The sequence below is a fragment of the Aythya ferina genome (genome assembly GCF_964211825.1).
Source record: "Aythya ferina genome assembly, chromosome: Z".
Classification (NCBI taxonomy): Eukaryota; Metazoa; Chordata; class Aves; order Anseriformes; family Anatidae; genus Aythya; species Aythya ferina.
The window spans coordinates 9,965,857-9,984,369 of NC_140299.1; the positions used below are offsets into that span (position 1 = coordinate 9,965,857).

At 59.4% G+C, this 18,513-nt stretch overlaps 1 protein-coding gene across 5 annotated transcripts; it reads left to right on the top strand.

The window, feature by feature from the left end:
* The first annotated feature begins 3,402 nt into the window (after positions 1–3,402).
* DNAJB5 (DnaJ heat shock protein family (Hsp40) member B5) lies at positions 3,403–18,213 on the top strand. Of its 5 annotated transcripts, none has more exons than XM_084503546.1 (4): positions 3,403–3,524; positions 7,617–7,861; positions 10,786–11,384; positions 16,148–18,211. In XM_084503546.1, the coding sequence occupies exons 1-4, from the start codon at positions 3,487–3,489 to the stop codon at positions 16,379–16,381; spliced, it is 1,116 nt and encodes a 371-aa protein (XP_084359672.1). In that variant the 5' UTR covers positions 3,403–3,486; the 3' UTR covers positions 16,382–18,211. The 5 variants fall into 5 exon arrangements, with proteins under 5 accessions (XP_084359672.1, XP_084359676.1, XP_084359675.1 ...); XM_084503550.1 differs by lacking the exon at positions 3,403–3,524 and adding an exon at positions 4,137–4,432 and having other exon boundaries at positions 16,148–18,213; XM_084503549.1 differs by lacking the exon at positions 3,403–3,524 and adding an exon at positions 4,992–5,221.
* Positions 18,214–18,513: the final 300 nt, after the last annotated feature.

Here is an 18,513-nt window from a genome sequence, read left to right on the forward strand (position 1 = left end):
CCCTTGTTTCAGCCCACACAGCTGCACGCCAAGCCAGTCATTTGCGGACACGGATACGGTCAGTGCCAGCTCTGCCCCAGGGCCTCCAATGCCTTTCCTGATGAAAGGCTGGGAAAGGGAACAGAAAAAAGAGTTTGCAAGCCCAGGGCATTGACATTGCCCTGGATGAGCGGCACGAGCCCTTTGTAGCAAGAGCAGCAGTCCCTCTGGGTACACAGATAGCAGAACAAATAGACAGCAAGATAGACAGATAACAGATAACAGTAAGTGCTGGTTTAATATTGTGATGACTCAGACTCTGTGCAGAGAGCACAATGAAAACACTGACTCTTCCAGTTCAGGGATGCTCCACAAACACCTCATGGGAGGAAAGGAGCCTGGGCAGCCACCAGTCTCCATCACCGGTGTGACGGAGACCCCAGCCCCAGGACAGGAACGGGGGGACCAAAATGCTGTGACGAACCCCCAGGGGCAGGGCTGGTTGTCACCCGAAAATTACTCCGGAATGTCCATTTAAAGACTTCATGAGGTAAAGTATAAAAGCACAGCACTTTAGGCGTGACAGATGCCGTGCTAACAGCCCCGATGCCTCACATCAGCTCTCAGATTCAACATCTGAGGCTTTGTAGGTCACAGAATCACAGGATCGTCTAGGTTGGAAAAGACCTTAAAGATCATTGAGCCTAACTTCTGACCTAACACTAACCAGTCCTCCACTAAATCTTATCACTAAGGTCTACAGATAAATGTCTTTCAAAGCCCTCCAGGGATGGTGACTCCACCACTTCCCTGGGCAGCCCAGGGAATGCCTCACAACCCTTTCGGTAAAGAAGTTCTTCCTAACATCCAACCAAAACATCCCCTGGTTCAACTTTATCCCATTCGCCCTCATCCTGTCAAAATTGCATTCCCTGTCCTTGCAGTGCTGTGCCATGAGATGAACCGAGCCCTGCTCTTGGGCCAAATGGGGACGAGCCACAACCACTTTGTCTTCCCAAAACCAGCTGTGCGTTTTCCCTCAGACAGAGCAGGGCCGAAGCGCGGCTGGGTGACGCCGCCATGATCCCCACAGAGGGGGTGCTGAGGGGCAGGCTGGGCGTGGTGCTTATGGACACGGTCTGGGGGGTGACAGTGACTGTGGGGGCTGCAGCAGGTGATTTTTGAGGTGTTTTCCACCCCTCCAGACTCAGGGACAGGAGCAGCAGCGGGCTCCTGGTGCCCCCCCGTCAGCTGCTGACTGAGGTGCCCCCGGCCCCAACATGGCCGCCGCCCGCTGAGGGGAGGGGGCGAGCCGCGCAGCGCCCCGCTGACGTCACCGCTTCCAGAAGCTTCCCGAGGGGATCCCGCCGCGCCCGGCCGCTATAAAAAGCCACCGGGGCTCGGCGGCGGGGGGCGGGGCCTCGCCGCGAGCCCTCCACCAATCACAACGCTCCGGCAGGGCGGTGCCGGCTTGAACCACCCAATCAGCGGCAGCAGATGGAAGGAGGGGGCGCCCCGCCCCCTCCCTGGAGAACAACCAATGAGCGCGGCGCCCCGCTCGGATTGACACCCGCCCTGCCCAACGGGAGGGCGCGGCGGGGCGGGAGCTCCGCCCTCCATTCCCCGCGCCCCGCCCCCTCCCCTCTCCGCCGGGGGCGCGCGGGCGGGACTCCCCTGACGTCACGGGGCGGGAAATGGGGGCGGGAAATGGGGGGGGGGGAGGGGGGGGGCAGTGCGTGCGCGGCGCCGGCGGGAGCGGTGAGTGGAGGGGGGGGGCGGGGGGACAGGGGGTGACAGCCCCTGGTGGGGGGCGGGGAAGGCGCTAACGACCCCCCCCCCACTACCAACAGCACCAAGAGCACCACCAACACCTCCCAGCTCCCCCCCCCCCCCCTTCAGGTGGGGGCGGCGAGGAAAGGGTTAACCCCTGTCCCCAATTTGGGGAATTTTGGGGTGGGGGGGGTGTGACAGCCGGCTGGGCAGGAAGGGGTTAAATACAGCAACACACGCACACCACCCCCCCCCTCGGTGTCATCTGGGCAGGAAGGGGTTAAATCCCCCCACCCCACCCCACCCCACCCCACCCCCATGTTACTTGGTCCCTATTGGGGTCACAGCACCCCATAGGGGGTTTGGGGTGACAGGGTCCCTATGAGGGTCACAGCACCCCATAGGGGTCTGGGGGTCATGGTCCCCGTGTGGGTCACGCCACCCCATAAGGGGTTTGGGGTCATGGTCCCTATAAGGGTCACAGCACCCCATAGAGGTCTGGGGTGACATGGACCCCGTGAGGGTGACATCTCCCCATGGAGGGTTTGGGGACACGGCCCCCGTGAGGGTCACCTCACCCCATAGGGGGTTTGGGGACACAGTCCCCGTGTGAGTGACTGCTCCCCATAAGGGGTTTGGGGGACATGGTCCCCACGAGGGTCACAGCACCCTATAGGGGGCTTGGGGGACACGGTCCCCATATGGGTGACAGCACCCCATAGGGGGTTTGGGGACACAGTCCCCATGTGAGTGACAGCACCCCATAAGGAGTTTGGGGGAGTTGTCCCTACAAGGGTGACAGAACCCCGTAGAGGATTTGGGGACACAGTCCCCGTGCAGGTCACAGCATCCCATAGAGGATTTCGGGGACGCTGTCCCCACATGGCTGACAGCACCCCAGAGGGGCTGGAGGTGGGGGACCCCACATGAGGAAGGCTTAACCCTGTCCCCATTAAGCTGTGCACACACCCCTGTGGGGCTAGGAACTGGGGAGACTGGAGGGGGAGACTGGGGAATCCTATTTCCACATAGGATTTGGTGCCCCGGTGGGGAGGCAGTGAGGGGGCTCAGCCTTGTCCTTACAAAAAGTTACAGGCACCCCAGTGGGGCTGGAAGTGGGGTCCCTATTTGTGGGGGGGGGGTATATAGGGGCTTAACCCCATCCCCACACAGGTGGTGGTGCCCCAGTGGGGCTGGAAATGGGGAACCCTATAAGGGGGGGGGGGGTCATAAAAGGGGCTTAACCCCATTCCCATGTAGGTGGTGGTGCCCAAGTGGGGCTGGAAATGAGGAACCCTATATGAGAAGGCAACACAGGGGCTTACCCCATCCCCCCACACCCCAATGGGGCCAAAAGTGGGGGCCCCTACCCCTTTGGGGCGGGGGCGTCCGGGATCCTAACCCCCTCCCCACTTGCCTGTGGGGTCCCTGCGGGGGCTCAGCAGCAGGAGGGGGGGCTCGGGGGCGAACCCCAACCCCACGCAGGTGCCGGCACCCGAGTGGGGAGGGGTTGGGTGCTGTGGGGAAGGGGGAGGGCAGGCGGTGGGGAAGGGGGAGGCGGGCGGTGCGCGCGTGGGGGCCCGGGGATGGGGATGATTCATTGCGTGTACTCATGACATCGCGGGCTGCTTCCCTGCGCCTGCCAGCCGGCACGGGTGGCACTGCCTTGCCCCGACGCGCCGCGCTCCCCTCCAGCACCGCTCGGGGCTTCGCCCGCTCCCCGGCACCGGCACCGCCATGCCGGCCATCCTGCTCTTCTGGAGCCGCGCCGAGAGGTAACGGCACCCCCCCGGGCACCGCAACCCCTACAGGCTCGCTGACCCTACAGCACCGTCCCACCCGCCGTGTCCCTCCGACACCCCGAGGTCCTTCGGTGCGCGGCCACCAAGTTTCTCCCTCGGGCTCGGGGACGCTTTCGGGGGGTGAGGTCCCTCGGCGTGCCCCCCACTGCAAGAGGCATGAAGGTGACTTTATTCCAGGAGGTTTTGTGCCACCGGGAGCACCGGGGCTGCTGGATGCCTCCTGCCCCGGCACGGGGAGCGGTGTTGGCACCCGGGGAAAAGGGATGGGGGGGACACGCACGGGGAGACCCCCGTGGGGCTGGTGCGAAGCGGTCCCCGTTACTTTTTTCCGCCTCGTGGTGCATCGGCGCTGCCCTACTTTTCTCCTTCCCCGCGTGGCCCCGCCGTGACCGGCGCCGGGAGCGAGCGATTCATTGCCGGGGACACCGGGCTGCTCGTCACCGCCGCTTCTGTGGGGCTTGGGGGGCAGCTGCGCCGGGGGTGTTCAGGTATTTGTGGGGCTGAGGGTGGGCACCCCGTGCTGGGGAGCGGGGAGGGTGCCCGAGCTGGCGGCAGACAGACAGAAATCCTTTAATTCGGGAGCGCGCCGCGCCGCTCCGCGCGCCCACCCGGCACCTCTCAGCTCAGGAAAGCGGTGAGAAAACCCCTGAGAGGGAAATCGCTGCCTGCCAAGCGACCTCGTGGAGGGGCTCCTGCTGCAGCAAAGCCCCCAAAAGGCGGCTGGCTGGCACCCCTGTCCCCAGTTCCCCTCATCCGGGGGGTCTGAGGTCGGAGCCGCTTTCCCCATCCCCGCCGGGCTGAGGAGCCGGCGCGATGTTTAAAATCAAGGCAGAGCCTTGGAAGGTGACCGCCTGGACTCTGAATGTCTTTGTAAAGTTTCGGTAAGTGGCCCTCTCCCCGTGTCCCGTGTGCTGGTGGCCGGGGGGACCATGAGTGCCCCGCAGTTCCCAGCTCCTCGCTGTGCCGTGCCGTGCCGGGGGCTCGCTCCCCCACCGCGGAGCGGAGCAGAGCGGAGCAGAGGGATTATGTCAAGGGATTGCTATTCAGCCGGCTCGCCGATCCAGAGGTTGCATGGTCTGATGTCATGTGCAGGGCTGGAACAAAGGTTTCTTTTTTTTTTTTTTTTTTTTAAATTTAAAATTATTTAATTATTATTTCTTAAGGGGAGAACCGGGCGCTCCGCAGCGCAGCCGCGAGGTGCCGGTGCCTGCGTTTTGTTTTCCCAGTGCAGCCCCTTTCTCCCTAAGGCATTCGGGGGAAGAAATGCAGGTGCCTTACCCACCTCGAAGCCCCCCCCTGCTCAGCAGCTCCTCTCCCCCGCTCCCGAGAGAGTTAAATGGGAAGGCAGAGCCGGATGATTGAGCGGCTGGAGGGGGAGAACAGAGAGAGAGGAGCCGTGGCGAGGCGCAGCTGATCGCGGGGAGGTGGGAGGGAGGCTGCGCAGGGACCGAGTCGTGTTTTACCACCGCACATGTGAGCGGCGCCTCCGGAGCGTGGCTTCACCCCAGGGGTCACCCGAACGTGGGGCGTGGGGACGGCGGCACCAGGAGACGTGGGACCGTCGGATTTCGGGTCCCCGGGGCGGCGACGGGACGGGACGGGACACGACGCGGCGCGAGCATCCCCCGCAGGCATCCCCCGCACCCCCCTCCCACAAAGACCTCTCGAGGGTAAAGACCTTGGGTGGGTGTGGGGTGTGTGTGGGGGGGTGACGATTTGGGGACTTTTATAGCAATTGCAGCAGGTTTTTTTTTTTTTGGGGGGGGGGGGTTGGTGGGAACCATTTTGGGGTGAGATCCGTGCTTTGCGACCTCCGTGCTTTGGTCTGCGTGGTCGGGGTGCGACAAGGGGTTGAATTCAGCACTGCCTTGTTTGACCTTGCTGGAGGAGGGTTTTTTTTTGCCCTGGGATCGTGCAGAAAAGGGTCTGTTGTCCATCGGGAGGCCAGGTCCTGTGCTGCCCGTGCCGCGGTGCCCAGCAGGTTGCCACCTGTCAGCACTCACAGCACCGCTGACCTTGGCCGCGCCGCTGGTTCCCTCGCCTCGCCTTCCCGTGGGAGGCTGTGGTTCGTGGCTTATTTTTACAGCATGGTGAGAAAAAAAAAAAAAAAAAAAAAAAAAAAAAGACACTTCAGGCCACCTCCGAAATGCCGGCTGGGGGACCTGCTGCATCCCCCCCCTCCCCCTGTCACGGGCTGGGAGCCATCGGAGCAGACGCAGACGGTGGTGGGCACGGGGTAGAGCATCTCGTAATGGCTGTGTGGGCTCTGCGGAGACGGCTGCTCTTTGCACAGAAAGCTGGAGGGCTCCTGCTGGAGGCTGTGCTGGTAGGGAAACGTGCTGGCATTTAGAAGCCGGGAGCTGGAGATGCTGTAGGATGCTCTTCACGCCCCCAGAGGCCTTCCTGTGCCTCTAACAATAGCGCCGCGGCGCTGCCTCTCGCTTCTGCCCCTGACGCCCGTGGGGGGAGATGGTTTGGGCAGCACCTGGTGTCTGGCCCCTTCCTCCAGATCTCCCAGTGAATGGCTCAGGGGATGGGGAATAAAGGGCAAAGCCAGTGGCTGGGGGCAAGGGGTCCCTCCAAGACCTCCACCGGGAGCATCTGGTTATGGACAGGGCACGGAGAGGGGGAGCACCTGGTATGGGAAGGGCAGGGTGTGATGCAGAAACCCATCTGCTGGAGGGGCTCAAAGGGCTGGAGCTGCCCAGGTTGGTCTGTCCAGGGCAATTCAGGGTTTTATGGGGCAAGGATGGGTCTGGGCCAAGCCCAGGAGAAAAAAAAAAATAATTAAAAAAAAAAAAACAGGGACAGGGCTGGAGAGGGGAGTAGGACGTGAGCACAAAGATTGTGCTGAAAGTCAGAGGGTCAGCTGGGGGCAAGGTCTGGAGAAGAGCACGGCAAGGAGCAAGCACCAAGCTGTGCTCGGCCAGGTGGGGCTTGGCAGGGACAGGAGCTGAGAGTGAGAAAACCCAAGGGTGAGGAGCAATGGGAAACGTGCTTCGAGGAGCGTAAGCCTCGCTCGTCTTTTGCCCCGAGCAGTTGGTCTCGTGCCTCCTCGAGCTGCTCTCCGAATTTCCATGACTCCTCGCTGGGTTTGCTGCTCCAGCAGCATGCCTGTGGAGTGAATTAATTGCCCACCCTTTCCCTTTGGGTTTCGGCCACTGGGTTTTCAATGCCTTAGTATAGGCATGGCTCTGTCCTAAGCCTCCCACATGATGGAGAAAGTGAATGCAGGGAGCCGCTTGCCTGTGCTGACCTCACTGCGTCGTGTCAGGCTGCGATGACATTTTACCACCTCTTAATATTTCTGGCTTACTGCAACATTTAGCTGAAGACTCAAAGGGAGTGCAAGTCAGGCTAGAAAGTGTTTTTTTTTTTTTTTTTTTTTTAAAAAAAAGAGAGAGAAAGAAAGAAAAACCTCCCACCATCACAAGATGTTTCTGTCTAACGGCTTCATTCTCTCTCCGCTAAATACAAATTACAGCTCTGACATGCTGGAAGCACTTATCTCCAGCTGAATGCCAATTGCTTTCAGGAACAAAATGTTTGAAGTTCCTTTGAGGTGAGCGCGGCGGCGCAGTCCCTGCTGGCTCCCCGTCTGCGCCGCCGCCCCCCCAGCCCCTCCGGCCGCTCCTCTCCTTGCCCTGGGCTGGCGAAGCCCCGGGAGGCTGCCAGCAGGAGGCTGGGGAGAGGAGGGGGGACGGGGGCGGCCGAATTTAGACCGTCACGCCTCCGAGGTCGGCCTTGCCCCTATAATAACCCAGCGCAACGCCTCGGTGCTCCCCGTCCAGGATGACTCTCCGCACCCCGGAGCTCGGCAAGGCAAAGGCAGCGCCCAGGGGCATGCGGGTCCTGCCGCGCTAGCGCGTCCCCGTGCCACTGCTCCGTGTCCCCGCGCTCGTTTCGGGCCCCTCGGGGGAGAAAAAAGTGGACTTGAGGCGGCTGTGGTGCTGCTGGCCGGTGCGATGCGGGGAGAGGCGGCTCGGCGATAAGTGTGTGCCGCTCCCGTCTCCGTCCACCCGAGCGCCGCGCTCGCCTTGCAGCCAGCTGTCTCTCTGCTTTCAGGAATAAGTACTCGGCACCAGGCAGCGTCGCCGTCATGGGGAAGGACTACTACAAGATTTTGGGCATCCAGTCCGGAGCCAACGAGGACGAGATCAAGAAAGCCTACCGGAAAATGGCCCTGAAGTACCACCCGGATAAGAATAAAGACCCCAACGCCGAGGAGAAGTTCAAGGAGATCGCAGAGGCTTACGACGTCCTGAGCGACCCCAAGAAGCGAGCCGTGTACGACCAGTACGGGGAGGAAGGTAAGGGGACCTGTGCTCCTGCTCCAAGGCAGGGCTGGCCGGGGCGTGGAGGCATCCTGGTGGCTGTCTGTGTGGGTCCAAGGAGGTTCATGTGGGGCTCGGGGGTGTTTTTGCACCCCCAGGGCTCACGCCTGCCTCTGAATCAAGGTTACTGGGAGCAGAAGCGGGGAGAGCAAACACTCCACCGACCCTGCTCCGCCTCGCTGCCAGAAATAATGTCCCGACCCATTTCTGTGCTGCAGCAGAGCCGCTTTTGCTTCTCTTCCCAGCTGGGGAGATGGCACTTGAGAGCTCCGCAGAGCTGCCTCCAAAGGGCGAGCGCTGAGCTGATGGGACTGAAAAGGAGCTCGCCTCCTGGGCCGTGCCCGCGCGCTGCGGTCATGCTTTAGCAGCCCTGCACTCGGCCTAAATTTCCCAGCCCAGTAATGTCCCTTTTTCCTGGATGTCCCCCCCGCAGGATCCCCGGCAGCGTGCTGGGTTGGAAGCGCTAGTCCCACTTTTCTCCCCGGTACAGGCTGACCTACATGAATCAAAGCTTTTCCCAATTTAAGTAATAGGTTTTTGTTTTGAAACTAAGTGGCTGCTGTTGTCCGCCGGTTGGCATGGAGGAGGAGAGCAGCTCCGCCACACACAGCCTTATTAGTCGAATATGGAAGACTGCAACCCCATTTGCTGAGGGTGAGGAGAGCACTGAATAGCATCTGCATTAATCAGCCAGGGACTTGGGTGCTTAAAAGAGCAGCAGGTCTGCCATGGACAGGCTGCTCGGAGGAAGATGCAGCCCCTCCTGTGTGCCCAGCAAGCGGGTCCATCCTCTTTGGGGACACCGGCAGGAGTACACAGTGGTTGGAGATCCCTTTATCAGCTCCATCCTGCTCCTGGAAGGCACGGGGAGGGCTCTCTGCTATTCAGAGGTGAACAGTACTCAGGGTACAGAGTCTTGCCCCTGCCTGGTGAAATTACACTCGCTCCTGAAAGATGCTGGGGAACAAGGAATATCAGAAACTTATAGGAAAAACATGAAGGAGCTCCTGGAAGACGTGGCCAGGGGTGCCAAGTGCTGTCAGCAGCCAGGCTGCTGGGTGTGAAAGCTCAGACAGACCTGGGGGAACTCCCTCATGGTTTATCTGAGCGAAACTACCGAGCCGGGCAAAGCTTTGGGAAATCAGTGCCTGGCAGCACACGCTCTGCCTGTAGGAGTTGCTTAACCCGTTATTTCTGTCACGGCCACGAGGGACGCCCCGAGCCGCGGTGATTTGCTGCCGTTTAAAATTAGAAGCGGCTATCTCAAGCGAGAAAACCAGCATTTCCTTGGAGGCACTGCCGAAACCGGACCCTGCCTCTGCACTGGCCTCTGGCTGGCGTCATGGGATTAAGGCAACTGCGTAAAGGTGAAACCCCCTGGCTGCAGCCTGCTGGGTTCGGGGGCTCTCCAGGGATGACGGCGGCTAAAATAAGAGCGAGTTAAAGCAGGAAGGGAAAAATAACTGCAGAGGAGCAGCCCCCTTCCTTGCAGCGGGACGGGGAGGCTGGGCTTGAAGTGGGCCTGGTCCTGGGGCCACAGACAGGGGCAGAGTTTGGGTTGAATTACCCCAAAGAGGAAAAACAGCAGGGTCAATCCTTCTTGAGGGACATGGGGTTGTCTGGAGAAATGGCAGCGCTTGCTCCATTGGGCTCAAGCACAATGCTTTGATGCTTTTGGTGAGCTGTGCTGGTTGCCTCAGCCTCGGTGCTCTCCCCTCCCACTCCATGATTTTGGGAGTCTTGGGGCTTTTGGCCCCCCAGCAAGGGCAGGGCCTGGATTTCTTTGTGACTTGCAGCCACTCCCGAGTTATCCTGGAGCTCCCCAGTAGGTCGATTTTACCCTGCTGGCCCATAATCATGCACCTGGCCTCTTCCTTTTGTGACCCATCCTCCTGTGCAGAGCGTGCCCCATCCCTGGCGCCAGGGGAAGCCGCATTCCCCTGCCTGGGTTTCTCTGTAATTCCAGCTGTGTGAGCAGGCGGACACAGCAGCAGTGCCCAGAGAGCCCGTGCAGAAAGTCGGGGCACTGAGAAATGAGAGGAAAGACGTGGAAAGGCTTCATGGTAGAGGGGCGAACCCCATGAGCCCACCCCAAGCAGTGACTTCCACACCAGTCCAGCACTCCCGCAATGGAAAACCTTTTATTATCCAGAAAGCGCTTGTTTTTTTTTTTGGAATACATGGCCCGGGGGTGGAGAGTCAGTGTTTTGAGGATCTTTGGGGTCCCATGCACTGGGGTGGGCTCATGGGGTTTGCTTCTGCTGCCCTACAGCTCGGTCCCCATGCGTGGTATGGGCTGTGCAAGGGCACAGATGTTCGTGTATCAGGGCAGGGGCCAAGGGACGAGAGCCACCAACTACACGAGGAGGCTGAGAGCATCAGAACAGACCCACGGATTTGTCTACTCTGACCCCCCTGTATCTCCAGGGCAGTTCTGCCTGGGAATGGCTGCTGGAAGGTGCAAGCCTCAAACTTTTCTGTCGGTTTGTGAATTGGGCTGCTAGAGCCACAGCAGGAGGATTCCCACCCCCGTGGTGGAGGCTGGCCCTCGGGTCAACCCCTTTGGCCAAACGCACAGCGAGCTGCTTCCCCGTGTGCTGGGGGGTGGCTGGGAGGTCTGCTGACCTCCCCGTGCTCTGCCAGCAAAATTCCTGATGGCTGCACAGTTGCTCACTGAGTCGAAAGCATTTTCTAACGTGCTGGGCACAATGCTCCCGGGCTGCAGCTGGCAGCGCAGTTCTCCTTGGGTAACAGGTAACTCACCCAAAACGCGTTTTGTGCAGCACAACTGGGTGCCGTGGAGCCAATGTGTTGACTGTGGCTGCACACACAGCTTGGAGAGCCAGCAGCTTTCTTCTGGCAAGGGGTGTTAACATCTCATCTTCCCCCTTCTCTTCCAGGTCTCAAGACTGGAGGTGGCTCTTCAGGTGGCTCAGGGAACACTTTCCACTACACCTTCCATGGAGACCCCCACGCCACCTTCGCGTCTTTCTTCGGAGGGTCCAACCCCTTCGATATCTTCTTCGCTAGCAGCCGCTCCCGGGTGTTCAATGGCTTTGACCAGGAAGACATGGATATCGATGACGACGACGATCCTTTCAGTGCCTTCGGCCGGTTTGGCTTCAACGGCATTAACGGGGTTCACCGGCGGCACCAGGAGTCCCTGCACACGCGGAGGAAGGTCCAAGACCCACCCGTCATCCACGAGCTGAAGGTGTCCCTGGAAGAGATCTACCACGGCTCCACCAAGAGGATGAAGATCACCCGCAGAAGGCTCAACGCCGATGGCCGGACCATGCGGACTGAGGATAAGATCCTGAACATTGTCATCAAACGGGGCTGGAAGGAGGGAACCAAAATCACGTTCCCCAAAGAAGGGGACGCCACGCCGGACAACATCCCTGCTGACATCGTCTTCATCCTCAAGGACAAGCCTCACTCGCACTTCAAGAGGGACGGGACGAACGTGGTCTACACCGCAAACATCAGTCTTAAAGAGGTGGGTGTCAGTGGAAATGCCCTGGGTGAGAGGTGGCACGGGGTTGTGGCCAGGACAGGACCCGGTCCTCGTCCTGTGCCGAAGAGGAAGGACCAGGTAGGGTGTGAGAGACACGAGCAAAGTCCTCTGCAGAGAGGAGACCAGCTCGTGCTCAAGTTTTGGAGAGCCGCTCAGCCTCCATGCTGCAGGTAGGACGCGGGTACTGCAGTCCTGACTGAGCGTGCCGGGCTGCCTGAGCAAATACAGGTGGTATTTACCCATTTTCTCCCTTCCCCATATGTCTTGCCCTTCTATTTTAGCGTAGGGTATTCACATGTGGAGGAAAGCCCAGGTGCTCTGTAGCATCAAGGGAAACCCCAAGTTTGCTGACACTGGTCTGGTCCCTGTTTGTTCATGTTTCTGTCCTGGATGGTGCCAGGCACCACCCCACATGAGAGCAGGTTCACACAGGGAAAAGCAACACCTTGACCTTGCTGAGCGCTGCTTTAGCCCTGAACAGCTGCTTTCTTTGCTTCTGGCTTCCCTGGACAAAGGGCGAAATCTCAAAAAAAGGCTGTGAGCAAAACCCAGAGCATCCAGGCTGTCAGTCCTGGAGGTCACGGTGAGACACCAGAGCAGCAAACCGTGTGAAGGTGGGAGAGGAAGGGGAGCTTACCCTAGAACAAGATGTGCCGTTTGCTGCTGCTGCTGCTGCCTAACTACCTTTTAATAAATCCCAGCTGGCAGCTGCATTTAACATTGACGTTTTTGGCAGCTGCCATTTGCTGTTCCTTTCAGACTGTAGACGCTGTCTGTCTTCTTAATGAGCTGATTTTTTTTTTTTTTCTTTTTTGAAGACAGATTTATGTTCTCAAATACATTTAATAGAAATAAGCTCAATGGGCCAGACCTGAGGTAGGGAAACGTGAGCTCCTGAGTGTGCCAGCAAGTCGGAAGAGCTTTGCAACAGCTCCGCATCCCTGCTGGGGCTGTGACCAGCTACAGTGGGGGCAAGGGCAACCCTGTGGGGCAGGCAGAGCTGGGCGCTCCCGAAACAAAGTCATCTCAAATTAACCTGTGGGCTTGGGAGTTGAATTTCCTTTTGTGTTGCAGAGGGGATTCGAGTATGGAGGTTTATTCCTGCGGTGGCTGGCCCTGCTGGCCCCTCCAGAAATACTTGGGAGAGACTGCATTATTTATGGAGTCCTGCATGCCATATCTCAGATGTTTCCTTCTGTGCATTCCCGTATCTGTTAAAATTACCCCCCGGGATGCCTGTCCTGATGTCTGGCCCACGTTGGTCCAGGTTGATGCTCGCCACGTGCGGAGCTGCCCCGTGAGCAGCAAGCAGAGCAGCGCGCCCGGCCCCGTGCAGTGGTGCTGTGCCAGGGGAGGTGCTGGCTGCCTCCTGCCCCTGTGATCTCCATCCAGCTGCCTGTAAACAGGGCATTTGCTTCACGTCACGGCAGTCACGAAGAGATACCGGTGGAAACTGCTGGCCCAGGCAAATTCCTCTGCTCTTTGAGCCGGGCTGCCTGTTCTCTGCGCTCCCTCACCGCAGACCGAACGTGCTGGGGATGCTCGGAGAGCTGCTGGCCTGGCTGCCAGCCCCAGCCTCCCGCTTGCCAGGGCAGGGCGAGCAGCGCTTTGCTGCTTTTATCTGACATGAGAAGAAGTAGCTGAAGTGCTCTGAAGCAGGAGCAGATGCCAGGAGCTCCCCGACACCATATGCCACCATCTCGGTGCGTGGCGGAGTGAATCACAGCACAACCTCTTCATCACCTAAGCCTACAGCCGTAGCCTCGAGTGCTTTCCTTGCACTGTTCATCCTTGCGAGTCTGCCTGTTTTAGCTTGAGCCTTGGTCTCCTTTGCTGCACAGCGCGGTGCCAGCAGGCCTTTGGAGCTGTGATCCCACTCCTGGTCATGCTGGAGACCCCTGGCCAGCATCTTACAGCCAAGGGGAGCAGGGCTCCCAGCCGTAGCCCTGCATTTGGGGCACTGGAGTAGGATGGGGTGACAGGAGGGCTTGGAAACTCAGCATCCTTATGGCCCCTTCTTGAACCTGAACCTGCTCTTCCATAGGAACCAGTAGCACCCAGCACCCACAAACCTTTAACCATATCATCTCTGGTGGTGATGGGCGATGCCACCTTGGTGGCCGGGCTGCCACTTCCCATCCCCACGTCCCAGCACCTCTGGTGCTCGCGTCCTCATCCCGCATCCCTCATCTGGGACAGCTGCTGCCGCCACAGGAGGTGCGAGAGGGCTTCCCCGAGAGACTCGTGGGCTGCAGGGACGTGTCCATGCCTAAAATTACAGGCGAGCACCACAGTGGGAGGCCGAGGGAGGGCGGAGTGACACTGCTACGGCAGCTGCGCTCCTGGAAGGCAGAGCTTAGGCAGCACCCGCGGGTTTCACCGAGATGGAAGCGGCGCCTCGCGGCATCCTTCACCTGGCGTCACCTTCCTCGAAGCACCCAGGCGGCAGCATCCGACGGCCCCCCCGCTGCTGCCCGCAGAGCGGGACCCGCCGCTGACCCAGATAAAGCTCGGTGCTTGTGGCTCAGCCGTCAAACCCACGCTGGTTTCCTACCCGGGGATAAACCGAGCCTCTCTGCAGGATGCAGGGCAGCTCCGGGGCTGCGCTCGCTCGCGGGCACTGGTGTTGCTTCAGCTCCCAGCTTCTCAAATGCCAACCAAGCTGGGCGAGAAGGATCGAAAACAGGAACATACGGCGAAGGAGAGATCGCCTCTAATTCCTGCGTCTTGGCTCCGGGAAGGAGACACTGAGATCCTGTCTGTGCGCTCACCGCCTGCCTCTGCTCGCGTCCCTCTGCTTCTGCAGGGCAAGCACGGCGCTGAGCAGCAGCGCCCACGCCACGAGTCTGGTGGGAGCTCTCTGCTTGGTGTGCCCAGTCCTGTCCCTTGGGCTGGGTGCAAGCGTCCCAGCCACGCTTCTGCTGCCCTACTTTGGTCTCAGAAGCTCGTTCTGGAAGCTGAAGTAGTCGCCTGGCTTCCCTCTGGCCACGTTGTGGTGAGGACGGAGCAGGGGACAGCGTGTGAGTGGTCACCCCCTGCGCTCCCCAGGTCCACTGGGTCGCAGCAAAACCTCCTCCAGAGCTAAGGCAGCGCATCAGTTTTCTCTTGGCTTTTCTGCTGCAGGCAAAAGGGCGGTTGGCTGGTCCTGTTGGCTGGAAACCTGAGGTCTAGCCACTGTGCCTCTTCCCTTTCTGCTTCCCATTGCATGGCCGGAGATGTTTGCCTGGCAAATGTGGTGCCATGCAGCCCACCGTGTCGCATGCTGGTGGGCACCAGCCAGCAGGAGGGCTCCAGCATCCCTGGGCTGATCCCTTCCCTTCAGCCTTCCCTCCCCTCCAACCCGTCAGAGCTGCGACCATGCACCCCCTGCTCGCACAGAGCCAGCGATAAACCTCCTCCTGAAGCCCAAAAAATCTCGTCTGGGAGGAGACCCAGCACAGATGGGCTGTGCAAGGAGGCAGCAGGCTCCATCTTTCCTCTTCTCAGCTCACCTGAGCCCTAGAGCCAAGCCCAGCAGGGGTGGCTCTGCGCTGGCTTTGGTGCAAAGCCCTGGCACCGCAGCAGAAGCAGCAGCCTTCAGCCTCAAGCCAGGGGTCAGCGGGGAAGAAGGGCTGCGACTGCTGCTGCTCCCTTTTTCTTTGGCCCTGTTGCTTTTCCTGGGGAGGAGGCTGCACAACATCCTCCCCCACTCCCCTTGCAGGGTGTCTTTTGGGGACAGGAGGGCACCGGGACCCCCGTACCCCATCCCGAGGGGACGAGTGCTTTGCATGCAGGACAGGACCAACCCCATCAAATCCTCCCCTTCCAGAAGTATCGCTCCGCAGTCCTCCGTCAGCGGCAGCCTCTCTCCTTGCTGAAAGCCCGGAGACGCTGCTGCCCACGTGTACGGCAGAGCTGTCTGAGTTATTTAAGGACACAAGGATTTTCTTGCTGCATTCCCGCGTCACGTGGCTCGCTAACGCAGGGCGGCTTGCGGCTGCTGCCGGCTTCTGCAGGAGGCAGCGCCCGGCCCCGGGATGGAGATGGGGATGGGGATGAAGAGGGCAGCCTGGAAAATCAGCTCCTGGCTTTGCAGTGAGGGGACGTGGCTGCTTTGCAAGGGGGGGACGTGGCCGCATGGAGGTCCCTGCAGCAGGGATGCAGGGCACGCCGGAGCCACTCTCCCCAAGCCTGCAGTTTCGGGGAACCGTCTCATTCTTGCTTCTTCCTTCTTGGGCCACCAAGGTATAAAAATAGCTGCAGGGCAGTGGCGCAGTGCAGTAACCCAACCCTTTGCCTGAGCAGGGGCTGGCGGCGGGGAGCAGCCCCGCGGGGCCCCCAGCTTCCAGGAAAGCGCGGTGCCGTGCCCCGTGCTGGCGTAACCTTCGGGAGGCTTTGGCCGGGGTGGGGGGCACAGGCTGTGCTATAGATAACCCCCGGGCTCCGAAGGGTGACAGCTGATGAACCGCAGAGGCATCCGATGAGCTCAGCTGGGCTTTCGGCTGTCCCCCCCCCCCCCCCCCCCCACCCTGCTGGGCTCCCAGATTGGGTAGCGAAAGGGCTAAATTTGGGCTGCCCTGTTGCTGCGAGCCGCGGGGCGCTCGCTGGGAGGAGCAGGGGATGGGGAGCGGGGATCCTGCCGCCCGTGGGGCTTCTGTCCCGCGGTGCTGGGGACGGGGAGCGGGGCTGGGGTCTCTTTGGGTGCACCCCTGGGTGCCATGGGGCTGGCAGCCCGGCTGACGGCGTCTCCCCCCTTCTCCCCGCAGGCCCTGTGCGGCTGCACCGTGAACATTCCCACCATCGACGGGAGGGTGATCCCGCTGCCCTGCAACGACATCATCAAGCCGGGCACAGTGAAGAGACTGCGCGGGGAAGGGCTGCCCTTCCCCAAGGCCCCCAACCAGCGAGGAGACTTGATCGTGGAGTTCAAAATCCGCTTCCCAGACAGAATAGCTCCCCAGACGAGACAGATCCTCAAGCAGCACCTCCCGTGCTCCTAGAGCCCCGGGGACTCTTCTCCAAGCAGCAATACTCCAAACGCACGTGCCACAGCATCCGGCCCACACGGAGCAGAGGTGCCAGAGCACTTTCAAATGCAAAAAACCCACTTTCCTTCCCCAGAAGTCCCCATCCATCCCTCCCACCCCTTCCCCTCTCAGCCTGTTTTCTACTCCAGCAGCGGGGGAATGGTGAGCGCAGGCTCCTGCCCTCGCAGCTCTCCTCGCTGCCAGCCTTTTCTTTTGTTTTGTTTTCTTTTTCTAGAGGTCCAGCTTTGCTGCCTTGCACAAGCGAGCGGCACGGGCTGTTTGCCCGGGGAGGTGCATCACTTTGTGGTTTTTGTGTCACCTGCTTTTCCAGCCAACCCTCTGACTAGAGGATGGGCTCATAGGGGTTAAGCGCAGTGTAAATAGGACTTCACAGGATCTCACATCCACCCCCCGTGTTAGTTTTCTCCTTCCCTCTTTGATACTTGCTGCTGTTCGGGGTCCCGGCCATACCGAGGTGCCAAGGAAACTCCTGAGCGCGTACGGCCAAGGGACCGCTCCTGCGCGCGGTGGCCACTGTAGCCGGACCGTTTCTAACCGGGGACCACGGTACCTCGTGCTACTGCGGTCCACTCTCCTGTGCCAAGACCACCACCGAGCATCACCTGTGCCAATCGACGGAGCTCAAAGCACTTGGGGATGGTCCCTTCCAGCCTCCTGCCCCCGCTGTCCCACGCACCTGCTGCCGGCCGGGGGGACAGGGGAGCCCAGGGTGGGAGCTTTCTTGTTCAGATGTGTTGAGTTTGCATTGCTGCTTTTTTTTTATACATATATTTAGCTTGTTAGGTAAACTCCGTAAGGGTTTGCTCTGCCCGTTTTGGGTTTCCTGGAGTGGTTCACCCCGACTTTTGGGGCGCGGCTCAGCCATACCAACATCATGCCTGTGAGAACGTAGTATGTGTGTAGCACAAGTCTGGGTGCAAAAGCAGAGCCAAGCGTCAGCAGAGCTGTGGTTTTGACAAGCGTTTGAGTTCAACCTTAGGGATTTTATTAGGAAGAGAAAGGCACGTGTATATATTTTTCTACAGGGACGTTTAATTCAGGAGGTAATTCTGGGTGTTATGGTGGAGCTGGAAGGAGCATGAGGCAATCTGCTTGGTGGTTTTGTTTTTAAATGCTGTATTTTTTTAAAAACTTTGGATTTCCATCAGGAGAATTTTTATATTTCTTACCTTTCTTGGTCAACTCTGCCTCTTGCCAGTTTTTCCCAGGAGGGGTCCTGCAGAACAGGCGGCACAGCCGACCTGGCTCTGTGTGGCTCCTCCACCGCCTCAGCTCCACATCTCCAGCCCGACCAGCACCGAGAAAGCCAAAACACCCTCCTCCCCCCCCAGGCATCCTTTTTATAAAGAGAAATCAATGACTTGAAATAGGGATCCCGGGGGGTTCAGCTCATGGCACAGCATCCTCTGAGCTGGTATGGGGTGTATAGCTGTACAGTGCATCATATACGGCGGGAGGACGGCCTGTGCCATGGCCAGGGCACGGGGAGAGGAGACCTCTTAAATTAAATTAAAGCACTGCTTAATTTTGTGACCAGTTTGAATTCAGGTTAGGGCACGACGCCTTTTCCCTCCGCCGTTCCCTGTGGAGTTCGATGTACGGAAACCTGGTGGACACTGATGGAGTGAGAAGACAGGTCAGCACGCAGATGCAAGCTGCTTTGTTTTTCTCAGTTTCAATGAGACCTGAATGTTTTATAGTGGTTCTTTTTTTTTTTTTTTTTTTTTTTTGTAATTTTTTTTTTTGTAATGTCAGTATTGAGAGAAAAATAAAGTATTTTAAAAAATATTAACTCCTTGGTGCGCGTTGTGATAGGAGACACAGGGGCTGTGGTTGCCCTGGTGCCGGCGGTGGGGCTGGGGAAGGGGCTCAGACCCCCGTCCCCATTAGTATGGGGGGGACCCCATTTTAGGGCTCTGTATCCCTTCAGGGCTCCTAAAACACAACCAACATGGGCAGGGGAGTGCAATTTCAGCCAAGATGCCATGAGAATGGAGGCCAGGGTGGGCGAGGAGGGGCTGTGGGCAGTGGGGTGCTGTGGCAATGAAGGGGGCTTCTTGCTGGTGGGGGCTGCCTGGGGACAC

Coding starts and splice junctions, on each gene's coding strand:
- DNAJB5 (XM_084503550.1), top strand. CDS start 4,365: ATGTTTAAAATCAAGGCAGAGCCTTGGAAGGTGACCGCCTGGACTCTG. Junction 7,862..10,785: donor CGACCAGTACGGGGAGGAAG/GTAAGGGGACCT, acceptor CTTCTCTTCCAG/GTCTCAAGACTGGAGGTGGC. Junction 11,385..16,147: donor CAAACATCAGTCTTAAAGAG/GTGGGTGTCAGT, acceptor TTCTCCCCGCAG/GCCCTGTGCGGCTGCACCGT.